Genomic DNA, 18512 nt, shown 5'->3' with positions numbered 1-18512 from the left:
TCCTTGCATCGAATTTTTGTCTGTATTTCCGACTTGGCGTCATAAATCAATCTACGGCGCTCAATACTGGGAAGTTTCATTATTCCTGATAGATTTCAGATTGAGATTTTGAATGTTTACGCAGTTGATTACACGTGAGAGCAAATCCAACCTTCGGATTATTAGCTCCGCACTAAGGATGCATACCAGTTCTTCTCAAATCATCGTCGTCATTACTATTACATTACTATTATTTTAATGTAGGGCTAGAAAATCTGTGAACTCCTGCTTACTCGTCTAACCCCTTAGTTGGTGTAACTAGATCCTTTTACAGTCAGGCTTTCTGTCATTGCACTCTAGCGTAAACTGTTAAAAGCACACTGGATACTGCGTGGATCACTCTGTTTAATTCATAAAAAAATGTATTTGACCGTGAGTGGAGAGGTCTAAAGAGGCAAACAGAACAGCATTGGGTAGAATTTAACTTCACGCAGTCTCATTCAGTTCATTTTCCCATTCCTTATCAGAATATAATTTTATGGTATACGCCAGTGTGGCAGAAAGTCTCTGTTATTTTTATTAATGTTGTGTTTTCAGCCGCAATATCCCATCTAGTGCAAATCCCCGCTTGTGCTTTCTTTTGGGGCAAAACATTACTTTTAAAGTCGAATTTACGCACACGCACGAGTTTACAATCGCTTTTACTCTGCGGACCACCTTAACAGCGTTTGTCCCGCCCTCAAGCTTTCTATGGTCTCTGTGATTGGCTGAAATCTCGTGGATGGCAGTGGCTGTAGAAATGCAAAACTTGTTGCTGGATCCTCTGGACGCGTTGATCTCACACAGCGCCAAGCGGTAGAGCGGACAGCGAGTGTATCTGTGAATCGCTCCCAAGTGCACTCAGACCACACCAGACAAGGCTCGGTAAACGGAGGGGACGCACGCATCAGGATCGAGACGCACGGAAAGGACTTTGGGATCGGCGCCTCGCTGCAAAGCGCATGACCGGCAGTGGGTGAAGGATGCTGTCAAGCCACTCCGTAGTTGTGGAGTGCGGGTAGCGCGCCGTGCTGCTCCTCCGGCTTTAGGTCGCATAAACAGACGCCCCGGTTCACCCGCGGCTGGGCTGGCGAGTCGTGTTTGTGGACTTTCCATCACACTGGACTTTTGGCTACATGCCTGCTTGGCCGTTTTTTATGTTTTGAAGGACGTCGGTGGGCAGTATTTATTTAAAGAAAGATTTTCTTCACTCAAAGCCTGGACTTTTCTTTTTCTCCCCCACCTTTATTTCCAGCATGGGACCTTATTCAGAAAGTCATTCTGGGACATTTGACATCAGATTGGAATAATGAATTAGCTGAGAGAAGCAGTTATTGCCCGTTTGATTGCTTCGAGTCCTCTGCGCTCACCCTTTAGTTTGTAAGCGAGCTGTATTTGTGCCATGTTTGCCCCGAAGAAATGCGCGCAGAAAACTTCGGAATGTCATAGGTCGCTCGTGTAGCAAGTTTACTAGACGGATTTTCTATTCGTTTGTTTAATCAAAAAGACTAGTGTGCTGCACGCATTCACACGGGAACAGGGACACAGTTTACGTGCGTATTTGGACACAGTCTGTCCCTTCTCTGCGTCCTTGGAGAAGTTGGATAAATATTCACAGCAATGAGAACCTATTTGGTGAGTTTTGATATTTAAATGAGATAAATTGTCATAATCAGTAGATTCAAAAAATATCTGAATAGTTCTTCTGTATCTTTTTTTCTTTTACTTTTTTTTTTCCTTTTGGGGACAGACGGAAAAATAGACAGTGTGCCGATGTCTGGCAAACTGGCCGTCATGTGGGATTGATTGCAGGGGAGTATGTTTGGGCTGGAGCAGTTTGGTTCTCAAATTAATAGCAGAAACCCTGGCCAGTCAGAGAGAAACATAAACCAACAGAGACTGAACATGGGCTCCCATTATAAAGGCCCCGGTTTTCATGCTGGAGGCCCGCCGGGAGCCGTGGAACCCGGCATGGGCCCTCTGAGCGAGCCGCAAATGCTTGGGCTCAATATGAACATGAATGGTGAGCAGTACGGTAGCTTTCACCCGCGGGGACACTCAGACATGCATGCAGGCAGTGGACTTCAGCAGCAGCAGGGGCAAGGACCAATGCATGGATTTTTTAACAACCAGCAACCTCATCAAGGACATCCTCACGGCCATCAACCCCACCCCCACCAACATCACCCCCATTTCGGTGGGAATTTTGGAGGGCCAGAGCCAGGGTCATCATGCCTGCATGGCGGCAGGCTGATGGGCTACAACAACAATAACGGCATGGGACCACAGCAGGGCTTTGGAGAAGGATTTGATCCTCTCGCTGAGGGACAGACGGGGGATGGCTTTCCCCAGCAGCAGCAACAGCAACCGCAGCAGCGGCCTGGTAACATGCCTGACTTTCAGCATCATGGCCCTCCAAGTGGGAACCACGCTGTCCCTGCTCCCTGTCTCCCCCTGGACCAGTCACCTAATAGAGCAGCATCCTTTCATGGTCTTCCTTCTTCCTCATCCTCTTCATCTGAGTCTCATGGTTTGGAACCTCGGCGACTGCCAAACCAAGGAGCCGTAGAGGGATTAGAATATAACTTTCCAAGTGAACCTCCATCTGGACATTTTGATGTACCTGTATTTTCTCCTTCAGAATCAGAATCTCAGTTACCACATTTTGGGCCAGGAAGACCAGTTCCCGGTGGGAATTTCCCAGGGAACGCTGGCATGCCACGGACACCAGGTATGCAGGGCATCTCTAAGGGACACCAGCCAGCACCCCAGCCCCAGCAGCCTCAGCACGGAGTGTTTTTTGAACGTTTTGGAAATGGCCGGAAAGTGCCCGTGGGAATGGAGCCTGGGGTCAATCCAAGACATCCTCTCATGCAGCAACAACAACAGGCTGGTTTGATAGCCAGACAGAACTCATGCCCCCCTGGCCTCCCTCGACCCCCTCAGGCTGAGCCCGGCACTACTAACCCTAACATTCTGGATGGAGGGGTCATGATGCCTGGCCAACACAACCAGTTTGAATATCCCATTCACAGACTGGAAAACAGGGGCCTGCACCCCTATGGGGACCCCATGTTTAATATGCAACAGCCAGCTCCTCCTCCCTCCCAACAGCCTGCAAATCAGAGGCTCCAACACTTTGACTCTCCTTATATGAACATGGCAAAAAGGCCTAGATTTGACTTTCCTAATGCACATGGCGGCGAGGGCTGGTGTGGCGGTATGGACAACCACCTCTCTCCATCTGCCTACCCTGGCCTTCCTGGAGAGTTCACCCCACCCGTGAATGAAGGTTTTGGACCAGGTCCGCTGCAGCATCCAGGGCCCGAGCAGCAGTCTCTGCAGCAGCGCCAGAATGCAGCTATGATGATAAAGCAGATGGCCTCTCGCAACCAACAGCAAAGAATGAGGCAGCCGAGTCTACAGCAGTTGGGTCACCATGGCGATGTACCTCCAGGCCCAATGGTTCACGGAGGCCCAGTCGGGAGCATGCCTCATCCTGGCTTTGACAGGGAGAATAGTGGCAGGATGCCCAACATTGATGGGCAAAATCCTCATGTAACTCAGGAGAACTCCTGGTTTCAGGGGTCCCACCCACCAGGAGAAATGATGTCACGGCGTATGGGTGGAGCGGGTAATGAATCAGGGCCTCATGACATGGGGCTGCAGCAGAACGGCGCTGGGATAATGTTTAGGCCGGGCATCGGCATGCAGGAGCCCATGAGAATACCAGGAGATGGACATGTGCAGAACCTTCATTCCCCAGGTATGCACTCACAGTTCAGTGGCAACATGGGCAACCTCACACAAATGCAGTCTCCAGGAGCAGGAGCAGGACATCCAAATGCACCAGCAGAGAGACGGCCAGCTGACTTCCCTGCACCTTCAATGGGAGCACAGCCAGCTTTTCCCTATGGAGGGGCTAACCGTCAGGGGCCGGCTCACAGTGCTCCCCAGGGGGTGAGCACCTCACCTGGCAACTACCCTCCTCAGTCTGAGTTCCCCTCAGGCCAGCGGTCGTCTGTTAGTAAGCTTGGAAATCTCTCCCTCGGGAACTTCAGCAAAACCAGCTCTAAAGACAGTGTTTTCGGCCAGAGCTGCCTAGCGGCCCTTTCCACAGCCTGCCAGAACATGATCGCTAGCCTAGGGGCCCCCAATCTTAACGTAACATTCAACAAGAAGAACCAAAATGAGGGCAAGCGAAAACTGAGTCAGACTGAGCAGGACATTAATAGCAGCACATCTAATGGGACTGGCAGTGCTGGTCCTGAATATTTTCAGAGCAGCACTTCCCAGAACAGCCAGATGCCTGGCACTGGGAATAGCAACTCTAAGCCTGCAAGTCAAAGCCAGACGGTGCAGGGGGAAGCCAGTGCCCTCTCCCCAAATTACAACATGGACGCTACCCCGTGCAGTGAGGGGAAGGCAACAACAGGGAGTGGGAGAGGGAGAGGGAGGAGAAAAAGAGACAGTGGACATGTGAGCCCTGGAATTTTTTTTTCCTCTGATAATAGTAACCCTGTTGTAAGTCCAGGCCAGCAGACCCCCTCGGCTGGCGTTGGGGAGAGGGGTGGGGGCACGCCCCATGAGAAACAACTCCAATCGCCCTCTTGGGGGAAAGGAGGTGACCTAATGTTGGGGGACCAGGCTGACCTTATGTCTTCTTTAGACAGTGGCATTCAAAGTGTTACCAAGTCTGACAGCAGCTCACCAAGAGTGGACTTTTCTGAAGATGTCAGCACCCACTATGGCAATGAGGATGAGGTGTCCTCCAGCTCAGATGCAGGAGGGGCCTCAGCCAGCAAACCTAATCGCAGCCCTATAATCAACGGCTCACCCAAAATGCAGAGGAGTGACCACGGGTTGATAAATGGACAAAAGCCCCTTGGCATGGGCATTAACAATCATACTACCTCGACGCCAGACACCTATGGACTGAATGCTGGTGTGGGCACAGGGGCCAGTGGGGTCAGCCACCCGGGCACTCCTGGGGTGGAACAGGTACGCACCCCATCCAGTACCTCTGGCCAGGAAGAAATCCATCCTCTGGAGATTCTGCAGGCCCAAATCCAGCTACAGCGCCAGCAATTCAGTATCTCTGAAGACCAGCCCTTGGCCATGAAGACAGGCAAAAAGAATGGCGACTGTCCCTCACAGAACGGAGACAATGAGCTGGCGAGCTGCAGCCCGGATGCTGGGAAGGGCTCAATGGGCACTATTGACCTTGACACCCTCATGGCAGAGCAGCACGCCACCTGGTACGTGCCCAGTGACAAGGTTATGATGGACGGGTCAGAGGATGACAAGGCCACGGGACCCTGGGAAAAAAATAAGAGCCAGAACAGCAGTAAAGAAGGTAAATGAAACAGTCTCTTTCTTTAAGTTTTAATTAATCTCTCTCACCCTCGTCACAGTCTCACCCTCGTCACCCTGTCACAGTGGTGTCTCTCTCATACACCACTCACATTACATCAGCAGATCATGCTCATACAAATGAACAGATTTTCTTTCTTAAATGTCATTTATTTATTTTCAAAATCTGAAATGCAGTGATAACAGCACCAGTATAAATATGTAAAATAATCAGGTGACACTTACAAGAGAAAACATTTTGTCCACGTTGCGCAGGCAGAAAGCAGCGTCTCCGTTTAACTGGGGCCTTTGGGTTTTAGAGGTTTAACGTTTATAGCAGGATACTACATTTAATAGTAGAGCCATTCATAGTCTTGAAAAGAGAGAAAGACAAAGAAAAAATATTTTCTTTTTTGAATTGGGTCTGTAGTACGAAATGTAAAAAACAACACACACACACACCATTATATAAACCGAAATAACAATAAGCAAAATAAACTTGCATCCATGCAAAGTATTTTATAGGGTTCTTCAGTCCTGAGGCACTTCAAAAGAACAGCTCAAGAAAAGTAAACATTTCCTGTGGCTCTTTATCTCGGTTTTCAGGGTGAACAACTACATTGTAAGATTAATAGCTTTCTGAGGATATGCGTTTTCGCAGCGGGGTTTCCCCCTCGCCTTGTTACGTGTTTGTTTTTGTTATTACCATGAGATAATACTGAGCTGCTGAAAGAGGATTTTTTTTTAAACATTTGTTGGACACGAGATTAGACAGCATGGTGATATTAATGCCATTCATTTTCAGTTTTGTTTTACGTTGGAAATGGAAATGGCGAAAAAGATGAAAGAGTTAAATGTTTTTTTAATTGTTAAATGTTTGTTTCGTCTTGCTCCCTGTCCCTTTTGAATAATGTAAAATAATTGTCTCACACAGTCAAAGTAGAAATATTTTTACTATTTACAGCACATTATTTTGGTTGTTTTGTTTTTGAATGAAATTGGAAAAAGAAACTGACTCTAAGGCACAGAATTAGTTTTTTTAACTGCAGTCTGCAGACGTGGTTTATGGATACAGTGCGATTTTATCTTCATTATTATTATTATTATTATTATTATTATTATTATTATTATTATTATTATTTTCTTTGTATTTTTTTAGTGGCTCTAAATAAAAAAAATGCAGACAAACAAATATACTATTTAGCTGTTAGAGCCATGATAATAACAATAATGAAATTAATAATATTAATAAATTAAATTTATTTTAAAAACCTAAATTTATGATGCTTCAATATGATTTGTCATTACGTGCTTTAGTCATAATCCCATCGTTTTTGCAGTGTAACTGCATCATTAAGACAAGCTTTGTGTATTATAATATGCTACTTTAATTATTGGTGTTATATTTATTGCTTCTTTTAATTGTTTCTTCATTCTCATTTTATTTCCTTTTCGCGTGGGTTCTTTAGTCGCTCATTTCAAACCACAGCGTTGTACGGAGGCGTCTGTCGGTGTTAGCAGACGGACAAGCTTTTAAATGGTTGAACAGTGGCGGGTTTGCGCTGAAAGGCCCCTGCGTCTTTTGATATATAATAATAATATGGATAGGTTATATAATTGCGCGAGTGGCTTCGCGCGTCTCGAACGCCTCTTTGTTCTGATCGGCGCGAGCGCAGAGAGAGGGGCGGGGACGCGCATCGCGCGGACTCTGGAGTCCAGGCACACTTGTTTATGAGACTGAGCACAGGACGTCTCGCTGTAGCAGTGGTGGCATTACATCTAAAAAGCACTCTGACTCACCATTTAGGTTTTTTTGTGTTCACCCGGTCATAAAGTAACTGTAACAAGCGGTGTGCTGCATATTAATGTGATCCACAATCAGCCAAACTGGTGCATTTCTGCTCACCTATCCCTGTGTTTCCTCATAATTAAAGAGGCTTCTGTTGTCAGAGATGTATAAATGGTAACTCATTTTGATTATAATTACTGAGCAAATCTAACAATGATGAGCAGTCAGCCACACTCATCCTGCTGCATTTACTATTTTAATTCCTCTGGGGCTGATGGCACATTTAAAAAAATTTCAACAGGCAAAAATCAGTAATTTAAGGCAGAATAGTCCTCCTCTCCTTCCTCTCTCCTCTCCTTCCTCTCCTCCTCTTCTCTCCTTTCCTCTTTCAGTCCTCCCTGCATGGACACAAGGCATGCAGCTCTGGAGCGATCGATAGCTAGTTAGCACAAATCACGGCTCCTGACAGTTTCTCATTTGAGTGCTTCAGACAGCAAAGATGAAAAAAGGGTGGAGGTGTATTTGAGAGGGGGGAGGGGGATTTTAAGATTGAATCTGATGCTTAGGCTACACAGAAGGGAGCAAAATAACATAATAATTTAAGATAAATCATAGCCCACAGTGTAGTTCCATAACATCCCACAGGCTTTTCACACTGCAAAAAATATCCATCTCCACCACTGAGTCGAGTTATAAGTCCTCAGCCTTGTAAACAAAAATCTGCCACTGGCAAGATAATGCCAGTGACACTAATGTAAAATAAATCAAGGCGATTCTTTAGTCCATTAGGCTTAACGAAATTTAACTGGGTCATAGAAAAATGACCATTTTAATTACAAAGAACTTAATTTGTGTAATTCCAGTAAAAATGATTCTTCCTCACGTATCTGGACATTTTAACGAATAGTCAAAGATGACATGTCTTGTTAAGATATTTCTGTGCTGTGGAACTATAACTGTCATGTGAGTCGTACGTGCTGGCTAAAAAGAAGTGCAGCCATGTTACATTTTTTTCCTTGCAGGTCAAATAGTTCTCTGACCCCTTCCAAAAAAACCACACTTCTTTCCTCACCACAGCATATACACACAGCACATGTCTTAGTATTTGTTTAGAATTATGCATAGATTCTTTTTATTCTTGTGTCAGATCAATAACTTCAGTAATGATGAACAGTAATAGATAAAATCCTTGTTTTAAAGGTGCAAACATACTTTGAAATTTAGTTCAGTTGTCTGGCATTCATCTTTTCAGAGAATGTATCTCTATATGAAAAATGGCTTATTTCTAGAGAAACTTGAGGCTTTGTGCTCAGTTGTGTCAAGAAATTTACTTTGAGAAGTGGACCAGGTCAATCAGCAGGCTGTGTGTACTTTGGATATCTGTATCTGATGAGGTGAGAATGACCAGCGTTGGGGGTCAAGGATCACTTTAGTTCCTTTGAAGTTGAAGCTTTTCAATCTCTGATCACCGTTTCACTCAAATGTAAAGTAGGGAAGTGTAGAATAATTGCTGTTGCCGTGTGTATTTGTCTTTCAGGAGGATTTCAGGAGCTATATATCTTGCTATGCTTTAAATAAGCCCCAGTGCTGATATTTACAAGAAGTGTGTAACTTACTGGATGCTTGAGTATGTAGATAAAAGCTAAACTGTGCTTATAGGAACTGTATTCTGAGTGCTGATATCTGTGCATCCCGGCTCACATCTCTGTGGTCTCTTTGTGCCTGTTAAAGTGATGCGTGTGGCAGTAATGTCCCCCACTGGACCCCATACTTGGCCTCCTATCTAAGTGATGTTGTGCAGCGCAAGTCTTTCGCCCAGGCACAGCAATACCAGTTGCTATAAGCCCCGTGGCCTGCAGAGTCTGGTGTGCTGCTCGGCTTCCCCGAACTCTCAAGGAGGTTTAGCAAGGAGGAAGAAGTTTTTAGGTGTACACGATCAACTTTCCCATGTCAGTTAATGTTATTTCTCCTTTTTCTAAAAGCATTTTTTTTACGCTCTTCCTCTTCCCTTCTCTTCTGTATATCTTTGCCAGAAGCTGACCGCTCATTTGGAAAGTCGTGCATAGTCAAGATAACAGGCGAGCAGCAGGCGTAGGAAGTGATTCAGTTATTTTTATTTTTACTTTTCACTGTTTTTTTTTTTTTTTGTCCCGTACACAGTTTTTTTTTTCACACTTCACAGTTGACCTCATAGAATAGTTTTCACTCTTCACGCTCAGTAATCAGTCCTTAAACAGCTTTAATAATGATCAAATCTGTCACTCTGACTTTGACAGCTTTGAAAAGAAGGAGCTTTCGTCTTATCACACCTACGAGAAAGTACTTAAAGCACAAAAAAGGAGGCTGTATTGATAGCATGGAGAACAATCCTGTGAGACTACCTGGCTTTGACATTTCGGTACGACAACAGCTCCTCAAATCACACCAGTAATTTGTGCTTCCTTTTTCTAAAATAGAAGAAAGTGATTGGCACGTGCTTGAAATGTGGAGGGGGGAGGGGAAAAAAACAGCTTGGGGCAGTCTGTGTTCTTTACCTGTCATTACAAGGTGTTTTATATCGACTTATTTTTTTTTTTCCCCAACAACACACATCCACCAGGCCTCGCCCGCACACTTCTGCACTTCATCATTATGATAATCATAGCAATTAGCATTGTTAATATTGTTTTCCGAAAGTCATAATTCATCTTCCAGTGACTACTTCAAGCTGACTTGGTTATTGACAGGTTCATCCAAGCTGCAAAGGACGGTTAGTTTTTTAGCAGCACAGATGTATTAATGCAAGAAAAGGGCAACACTTGAAAAAGTGTCTGTAGTGTGGACATAAAAAAACAAACAAACAATATGCATTAAAATATTTTAATGTCAAATTTTTTTTTTACTCCTTTAGCGTGTGTGTGTGTGTGTGTGTGCGCACTGGCACTGCAACTTGCATATGCATTTGCCTGCTGTGGACATAAAGTTTGATTTATTTAGACTCAGTGTCATGCCCACGGCTTCAGCCTCAAATCTCAGGTGTCTCTCCCGTTGCAGCGCGTGCACAGTGATTCCTAACAAAACATTTAAGAGTATTTACTCTGAGGGTAAAGTATACAGTATCGAAATGCATCCGTCTTTATATTTAAAGCATCTAGATTTAAGACAGTTTCTGTTTGTTTGCGTGTGACATGTGCGTGGTTTTCATGTTCCTTGGGATCTTTGCAAGACAGTCAAATGAAGCCTATTAAAGACACGTGCTGGTGACTGATGAAGAGAGAGTGAGAGAAAAAGACGAACCAAAGTGTCAAGACTGTTTTTTTTTTTTTGCGTTGCTGGAGTTTCAACTTTTCAAAATAGAACCTCCATCCGGTGTTTTGTTTTCCCTGGGGAAAGGTGTTAGGATAAAATGAAACTTGTCTCAGCATGTGGTAAATATTCTCCTTGGAAGCAGCCAGGAATGGAAAGCTGATTATACCTAGGAGATGCACAGAGGGAGGAGTTCCAAGCATTTGAATGTGGGTGCAAGTGGCAAGCCTCCAAAAATGTCCACGTGTCTTGTTTAGCAACACAGGGGTCCAAAGAAGACACACACATTTCAAAAAACCAAACCCCAAAAGTCAGTTTGATACAAAGGTCCCGAAAGATGTCCTGGGTTCATGTATTCACTGTTAGTCAAGTGCAGCTTTTTAAAAAGTGTGTGTGTGTGTTTTTACTTTCTTTTTTCCAGAGGTGTAGATGTTGTCATGCTGCCAGGAGCGGTTATGTTATGTGCCATACAGGTAGTCGTCAGGCAGTGTTTAATTTGTATTGTGGAACTGACAAATGAGTTATGACACTGGAGCTGTTTCTCTTGGGAGACAGAAGTAGAAACCGATGGCGGGCAAGAGAAACTAAGAGAGATAGAGAGAAGTTTTGTGTGTGTGTGTGTGTTTTATTTTTTTTCCCCTTAAAAGAACATCTGTGGTTTCGCTCACGAGGTGAGTGAGGAGGTAATAGCTACCATTTGCATTTATGGAAGAGAAAATAATTCAATTTTTCCATCACTTTCATGCACCACAACCATTGTTCATTCTAGTCTGTGTGTAGGAGTTGTTTTTTTTTTCTTTTCTCAGTGTAGCTGTGTATCTATAGCTCTTCAAATATGTCTGCCCATAAAACCGTCCCTACTTAACACCAATTAGAAAAATACAAAATAAACAGTATAATATTCTATATTTTACTCTTTACACTGTACATGTTGATTTGGGTTTTCTTTGTTTTGTTTTTGTGTGTGTGGCAGGCTGTGGTGAAAAATGAAATTAGGCACACTATTGTTTTAGCTCGAAACAAAAACCAAAGGCATGCGAAACATCTTCGAGTAGCCTTTGTTTTCATGTGTGCGTGAACCCTTCCGAAAAGACCGAAGCGCGCAGTGCTGTGTTGTGAAACAAAATAGAGACAGTGAAGTAGATCAATATGTCACTGACTTGGATGACATGTTGGACAGGTCCCGGACATGGTTGTGAGTTATGAAGGAGGCACTAAATCACTTCCCGTGTTCTGATTTGTGTCTGGTTTCCTAAGCGCTTCTTGTGGCCAGAGGCAGAGGTGTGTGCGTGCGTTTGTGTGGGTATGAGTTTGAGGAGATGGCAATGGGTGTGTTGTTGGTGAGAAGGTAACAAATGCTGGGGGCAGAGCCTGCCTGGGCAAGTTTTGCTCTCTCTTTTTTTTCCCCCCACTTTATGTTTCAGGCCAGAGAACAGAGAGGAAATTCAAACCAAAATAACCCCTGTGCCCTTGCCTGAGAAATGTGCCCCTGCTCCCCGCAGATATCCTCTCTGCTCTGAGGGAAAGGTCACACTTCGGCAGTTGGGTGGAGATGAGGGGGAGCAGCCCCCCTGGTGCATGGATACCTGGGACAGTACCTTTGTTAGCCCCACTGATCTTTATTAAGGCTTGCCTCAACATATCTCTTTGTTTTTAGGGATATTATTTGGCTTAAGCGCTTCAGATCATTTTTGGCATGTTCTGAGGTTTCACTGAAACCATATAATGAAGATTGCAAAGTGTTCTGCTCATCTTTGGCTATGTCTGACTCCTGAAGAGATGCAAAACTTTTACTCTTGCCCGTCTTTTCCTGTGGCTTTTTCTCTGTGGATTGTAACGGGTGTTTTGTGCTGACAAAGACAGACTCCTCACACAACACCATAGTGTTAGTTGTTATGCTAAAGGAATCTGACCTGATGTCAAACACTGTCATAGGAGCGGAGGCCTTTGGGTGGTTTTTTTTTTCCCTTTTTTTTTTTCTTTTCGCAGCGAGTGGAGCATTCTGATTGGTCTGGTTTGTGTTCAGAGAGGATGGGGTCACGGCCTCAGGAGCGTGAGGTTAAAGGTGAAGTGTCGTCATGGAAGTCTAGAGCTTGGGATTAAAAAACAAAAAACAAAAAAAGGAGGGGGTCGCACATGCGTGTGCCGCATGAGATCCCGAGTCCTGGGAAATGTGTGTGATGGAGGCTTTTTGTAGATTCAAATATGTGGCATGCATTGATTTTTATTTATTTTTCTTTCCTTCTATCAGTTAATTAAAAAAAAATGCAATATGTGCGTCAGCGTCAGTCGTCGTTATTTTTAAGAGTAAGTGAAAAAAATTAATTGCAGCTGTAATACTTATTATTTAATGGGTGGAGGATACAGACTCGGAGCAGCCATTGTTTATCTTCCTGCGTTGCTTCGGGTGTGTTGAGTGTGTGCGGCATGACATGTAAACCCGTGTCAGGCCGTCAGCTCCCAGACACATTGGTGTCATCCAGACAACCAGAGCTGTGCGCTGTGCTCCCTGCCTTCATGGCATTCGAGCTCTACTCATCTCTGTAAATTGTTTCTGGCTGTGTCTGTGAGACAGCTCCACAACCCTGCTGCTGCTGCTGTGCCTGCGTGTGTGTGTGTGTGTGTGTGTGTGTGTGTGTGTGTGGGAGCATCATCACCAGGTACCAAATAAAAATGTGCTGATATGGTGATATAAGAGCATCGCGTTAAATTCAGTGCCTACTTAACACATCACTTTGGTAATCTTTTGTGGCTGTAATGTGGTTAAGGATATTTAGGTGTATTTGTGGCTCGGCGCAGCTGCTTGTGCCGTTTCCGTTTTATTAGGTATTTTCCCCGCGTGCTTGTTGAAGCTAAGCACTTGTTCTCTTCAGATGAATTGGCTATTATTGAGATATTACCGTGGATATGAATTCTACCTTCGTCAGCGAACAACCCTAACAAGATAGATCTTATTGAGGGGGGTAGAAGAAAAAAAAAGATTTTCCTGCTTGTAAAATGTCATGGAGATTTGGGATTTAGTCTGGTGTGATTTAGAATTTCACACCGTCGTTTCCACCTTTTGAACAAATCCGTCGGCATGGATAATGCTTGCGATTTAAATGTAGTGTCAGGATTTTTTTTTTTACCCCCCTCAACCCATAAAATCACAGTCTCTCATAATACTCATACTGACTAATATATTTGATCATGTGGTGGTCAAGTGTTTGTGTGTTGGATTTTGCATATGTTTTTAATGCTAAATGGCAATCACCCCATTTTTTTTCTCCTGTGTTTAGTAGTATTTTTAAAGCATTTCTTATGCTTGTATATGTGTAAAATAAACTGTGAGAATATAGAAAGGATGCATTTATGTTTGTGGGAAATATTCATTTTGTTGTATTAGACTATGCATACATTTTTTTTGTTAGTGTATTTTCCACCTTTGTCCTTGTGTTGAAGCTGAGTAATGTGTGTAGCCAGGTTCATGTGTGTGTGTCTTCCTGCGTGCACGTCCGTATGTAGCCAGGCGTATGTGTGTGCATGTGGAGCAGCAGCTGAGGGCTTGTGTGAGTATGGCAGTGGCAGCAGCGGTTGGCGTGTTGTGTGTGTGGGTTTTTTTTTCTTTTGGGTGCGTGTGTTGTCAGTTTGCTGTGTGTCAGCAGTGAGCCACGGGAACGCTTGGCTGCCTATTCAGGCCGGTGCGGACCCTGCTGTGCCCAGCTAGCATGAGCTGCTGGCGGGTGCTGGAGGGCACAGTGCTGGGAAGAGGGAGTGTGAGTGGTTACGGTGGAGAGGGGGGGGGGCGATACTGGCAGGGGGTTGGGGATCAGCCGTGCTGAGGTGTATGACTGGACCCTCTGGCAAATGTGAGATCTTGTCACAACCGCCACCAACACCGCTCTAAATCCTCATTTCTCCCTTACCCCCTGCACCCTCAGCCTCCACTTACACCACGTCTGTAGTCCTTGGGAGGGAGATGGAGACAGAGAGACAGAGAGAAGAGCTCACAGAGACCGGCAGTCAGAGATGCAGATGAAATGGAGAACAACGGGGAGGCTTGGCTGCCTGACCTTTCACCAAATCCCCCCACTTTTCCATTCCAGTGGTCGCAGCCCAGACGGGCTGGGGGGCAAGCCTGCCTGAGCGCCTGCATGTCTTCCTGCCTTTCTTGGTTGTCCTAGCTGCATGGTCTTATCTAGTCTAGCTCGGCCTTCTCTCTGCCTGCATAAAATTGCTGCTGCCTAAGCCTTTTATGAGGGCAGAGTGGAAGGGAGATGGAAATGGTAAGCAAAGCAAAAATAAAACATGGTTAAGAAGCAAAGGAGGATGAGCAAAAAGAGAACACAGGGTTAAGAAGCAAAGCAGGATGAGCAAAAAGAGAACACAGGGTAAGGGATGAGAAAGGGGCTGGCGCGATGCTTCTCTTTTCTCCTAGGTGAGCGCTAGCCTGACTGGTGCGTTGTGATCTGCAGCCTCTGTGCCCAGACTGTCGTCTATCACAGCCTCTCCTTTCTCTGACGCATGTAACTCAGCTTGTCAGCGCTGTTTTCCACCTGTCTCTACACTCAGACATCTAGTTGTCCCTGCACCTCAAAGGTCCTCGTCTTCGTGCAGCACACCGATCCGTTTCAACCATCCGCGCAGAGTATGTGTTGTGTGGGGAGGAGATGGGAGATTAATCGGACTGATTTAAGTGAAGGATCCTTAACATCTTTATACGCATTTTCTCTTTGCTCTGGGCTCGCTTGGAGGCAGAGCCCAAAACACAGGATGCAACACTTGTGTCATAACACCTAGCCCTAGCACTAACTCTTTGCTAGCGTTTCTCTTATTTTAGTTTTTTATGTGCCTGCTTCCAAACTTGTCCTTATTTCTTGCCTCTTTTCTCTCTGATTGCTACAGTCTGCATCTTGGCAGATATGTTTGATGAATTGTGATGTGCCACATTAAAAAAAAAAAAAAAAAAAAATCTTCTCCTGGCTAATTTTTCCACTGAACAGAACACAAGGCTTTTTGCAACCATTTATTATGACACTTCACACATTGGTGACACAGGGTCGATGCTGGGGCATGATTATTATACCAGTAAATTGGGTCAAGCGGGGCTAAAGGACAGGTGTCTCGGTACTCTCTGGCCCACTGACCAGAGGTCATTAGGAGGGTTCCACATTTGCGCGCCTGGTCACAGCCAAAATATATGCGCTTACATTTAACGTACGCCCGTGTTTTCACGTGTTTATATCAGGCGACAGGAGGCGGATGCGAGGAGAGGGGAGCTTTTGCTTGTATCCTCCTATTCGGGTCTTATTGATGGGTGGTGGAATAATGTTGAATTAATTTCACAGTGCAGATTTAGAGTGGGATGTGAAGATGACACTTGTTTAATTAAAAGTGTGTACTTTTAAATGGTTCGCCTGAATCAGAGAATGCCAACTGCTTGAAGTTGTTTTTTCCATTTTTCTGCTGTCTTAATTAACCGCTTCCTCTCTGTTGTTGTCTGTCTGCAGAATCTGAGCTCACCCAGAGTAAGCCTGGAGCCGGAGCCCCGGGGCCTGTAGGAGGTGGGAGCAGTGGAGGAAACCACCTGCAGTGCCTGTCTGTCCACTGCACAGACGAGCTCGGGGACAGTAAAGGCCGAGGGGGGCCCGTCTCGTCGTGGCGCTCTCTCCACTCTGATATCTCAAACCGATTTGGGACGTTTGTGGCGGCACTAACTTGAGGGGGGAAAAGAAGAGAAGAAGACGATGACCCAGCAGGACGAATTAAAGAAGATCAGAAAATATCAAGAAAGAGAGATTCAGAGACATTTAACCACGATAAGGATGCGACTATGTTAATTTGTGGATGGAACGACTGTGTGCCGCTCTTGCCTGTTCAGGGAGAGAAAGACATTTACACTCACAAGTGGAACACAAATACAGCTACACACACGCACACGTGCACGCACACCCACACACACACACACACATGCTCACAGACACTCGAACACCATGTTTTGTTTTCTGATACATGCAGTCACACTTAAGAAAACTGCTGGACAATAACAGCACGGGGCTCTACTCGACGATGCCCACATCTGGAAAACCTCAAATCATTTATTTTTCTTTTCTTTTCTTGGTTGAAGAAAAATAAGAAATGTTAAAGGAGGAGAACGCAAAAACGAGAAGCATAAGAAGAGTGGTGAAGTTGTCATTGGCTTTGATTGTATACCAGTGTTTAGTCTTATGACTTATATTACTGCCTGTTCTTAAACTTAGCTAAGATTGCCTTTGTAATGTGTATGGCAACTTCGGCATATGTCAGTCAACCCCCCCCCCCCCCCCCCCCCCAAAATAATAAAATAAAATCCTGGCCTTTGACTCCTGTATTACAGTTAAATATGGCCCACTGGTTCAGAAACACCCCAAATACTAAAAAGGAGAACGAGAGGAAGGCAGGATGGGGAGGGATTACGTTTGAATGTAACTCAGCAATTTTCCTTGTGAACACAAAGTTGTTCCTCTTTGTCGACGCGAAATTTAACCTTTATCGTTTGCTGCTCTAAATCATAAGGTTTGTTGTAGCTCTCTATTATTTGTGTTTCTGAGAATGTCTTTCCCTCATTCTATTCTATTCTATTCTATTCTATACTTTTTTCTGCTTTTCTCTTCTGTAGATCTTGTGAGCTCAACCACTTGTATACAACTCAGCCAATGAAAACTAAAAAAAAGGGGAAAAAAATGGAGGTCAAGGGATTGATAAATAAGGGAATTGAAAAAAAGATTATTGGTATTGCACATGTATAATAAGAGAAAATTTGCTGTGTGTTAGGCAATCTTGTAATCTTTAAATAAAGCTTCTGTTGAATTTGAATTTCTCAAAACAATAGATGGAGGACTGTGACGGCAATTTAAAAACTGATTTTTTTTGTTTTCTTTTTTTAATAATATGTAAAGTGCAGTCGTCTGTTTTCCTGCATATTGTATATATCTGTATATGTTTTATTGAGTAACTGAATAACAATAAATATGACGTTAAAGGTGGCCTTGGTGTTTTCATTTTGTTTGTTTTTTCTAAGAGTAACCCCCCCCCCCCACACACACACACACTAAATACAAGAACAAGCTAAACACAGATTGTCTATTTAATGAATAATAAATACTGTGAAATACCGTGTGCGTATTCTGAAGATCAGGGAAATCTAGAGTATATTCCAAGCGACAGATGTGACAGGAAAGTTGTGGACTGATACATAACACCTGACAAGCGTGCTGGAACCGGTGTCATATTAAAGCCCGAAGCAGGCGCATGAGAAATGCTGGAAAATGTGGCTTCCTGGTGGATTTAGAAGCCGAGACAATTCATTTCATGTATGTGTTGCATTTTATTCCCTCAACTTCCCTGACATCTTTGCTCCCATCCTCTAATACATCTCTAATAAATCAGCAGTGATGACAATAAAAAAAAAAGAAAAACAATAAAATTAGTTCTTGATACAAATAATGTTAAAAGGCATATAACTGAAACAGAAATGTAAATTAATAAATCAGTTATTCTCCAATTTTCTGTCTCACTACTTCCAGCAGCCTCAGCACGCGCACACACACACACACACACCCTTTTCCACTCCCCAGACCCTCTTTGGCTCACCTGCTCTTTATTGGCCATCTGCATGGATGCTTAATGCTAATCAATAACTCCCCTGTGTGCCAGCTCTGAGGTGGAGACGTCAATGCTACCTAACAGGACCAGCGATCAACCTTCATCACTGCGGTCTAGGATACGCACACACACAAAGCAGAGCTCCCTCCAGGACCCTGTCTGTGTCATTCAGGTGTGTTTGTGCTTGCTGCTGTACTTGGCGCCTGCTGTGTAGGATTGCACAGCCTGTTGTGAGTGTGAAGCACAGAGAGCTGCAGCGTTAGCAAACAGCAGAGACTGGTTATGTGAGGGACTGTCATATAAGTCGGGAGTGCCTGTTTAGGGCGGGAGAATGACTGTGAGTGTGAGATAGATGGGGAATAAATGCTGATCGTTCTGTTCACTATAAAACTTAAGGTGGAGATTGTCTGGTTTTAATACTCCAACACGTTTATTTGCCTTAGCG

At 44.4% G+C, this 18512-nt stretch overlaps 1 protein-coding gene across 2 annotated transcripts; it reads left to right on the top strand.

Annotated features, from left to right (window-relative positions):
* Positions 1-783: 783 nt before the first annotated feature.
* On the top strand, positions 784-16749 carry mn1b (MN1 proto-oncogene, transcriptional regulator b). 2 transcript variants are annotated; one of them, XM_085179397.1, is made up of 3 exons: positions 784-1653; positions 1769-5374; positions 15934-16749. In XM_085179397.1, the coding sequence occupies exons 2-3, from the start codon at positions 1837-1839 to the stop codon at positions 16143-16145; spliced, it is 3750 nt and encodes a 1249-aa protein (XP_085035523.1). In that variant the 5' UTR covers positions 784-1653; positions 1769-1836; the 3' UTR covers positions 16146-16749. The 2 variants fall into 2 exon arrangements, with proteins under 2 accessions (XP_085035523.1, XP_085035524.1); XM_085179398.1 differs by lacking the exon at positions 15934-16749 and adding an exon at positions 5458-10120 and having other exon boundaries at positions 784-5425.
* The last annotated feature ends 1763 nt before the right edge of the window (positions 16750-18512 follow it).

The sequence above is a fragment of the Neolamprologus multifasciatus genome, chromosome 12 (genome assembly GCF_963576455.1).
Source record: "Neolamprologus multifasciatus chromosome 12, fNeoMul1.2, whole genome shotgun sequence".
NCBI classification, from domain to species: domain Eukaryota; kingdom Metazoa; phylum Chordata; class Actinopteri; order Cichliformes; family Cichlidae; genus Neolamprologus; species Neolamprologus multifasciatus.
This window is presented reverse-complemented; position numbering and strand designations above follow the sequence as displayed.

What these genes read in the sequence shown, in the direction of transcription:
- mn1b (XM_085179397.1), top strand. Translation starts at nt 1,837, where the DNA reads ATGTTTGGGCTGGAGCAGTTTGGTTCTCAAATTAATAGCAGAAACCCT. An exon ending in CCAGAACAGCAGTAAAGAAG is followed by an intron (nt 5,375 to 15,933) that starts GTAAATGAAACA and finishes GTCTGTCTGCAG; the next exon opens with AATCTGAGCTCACCCAGAGT.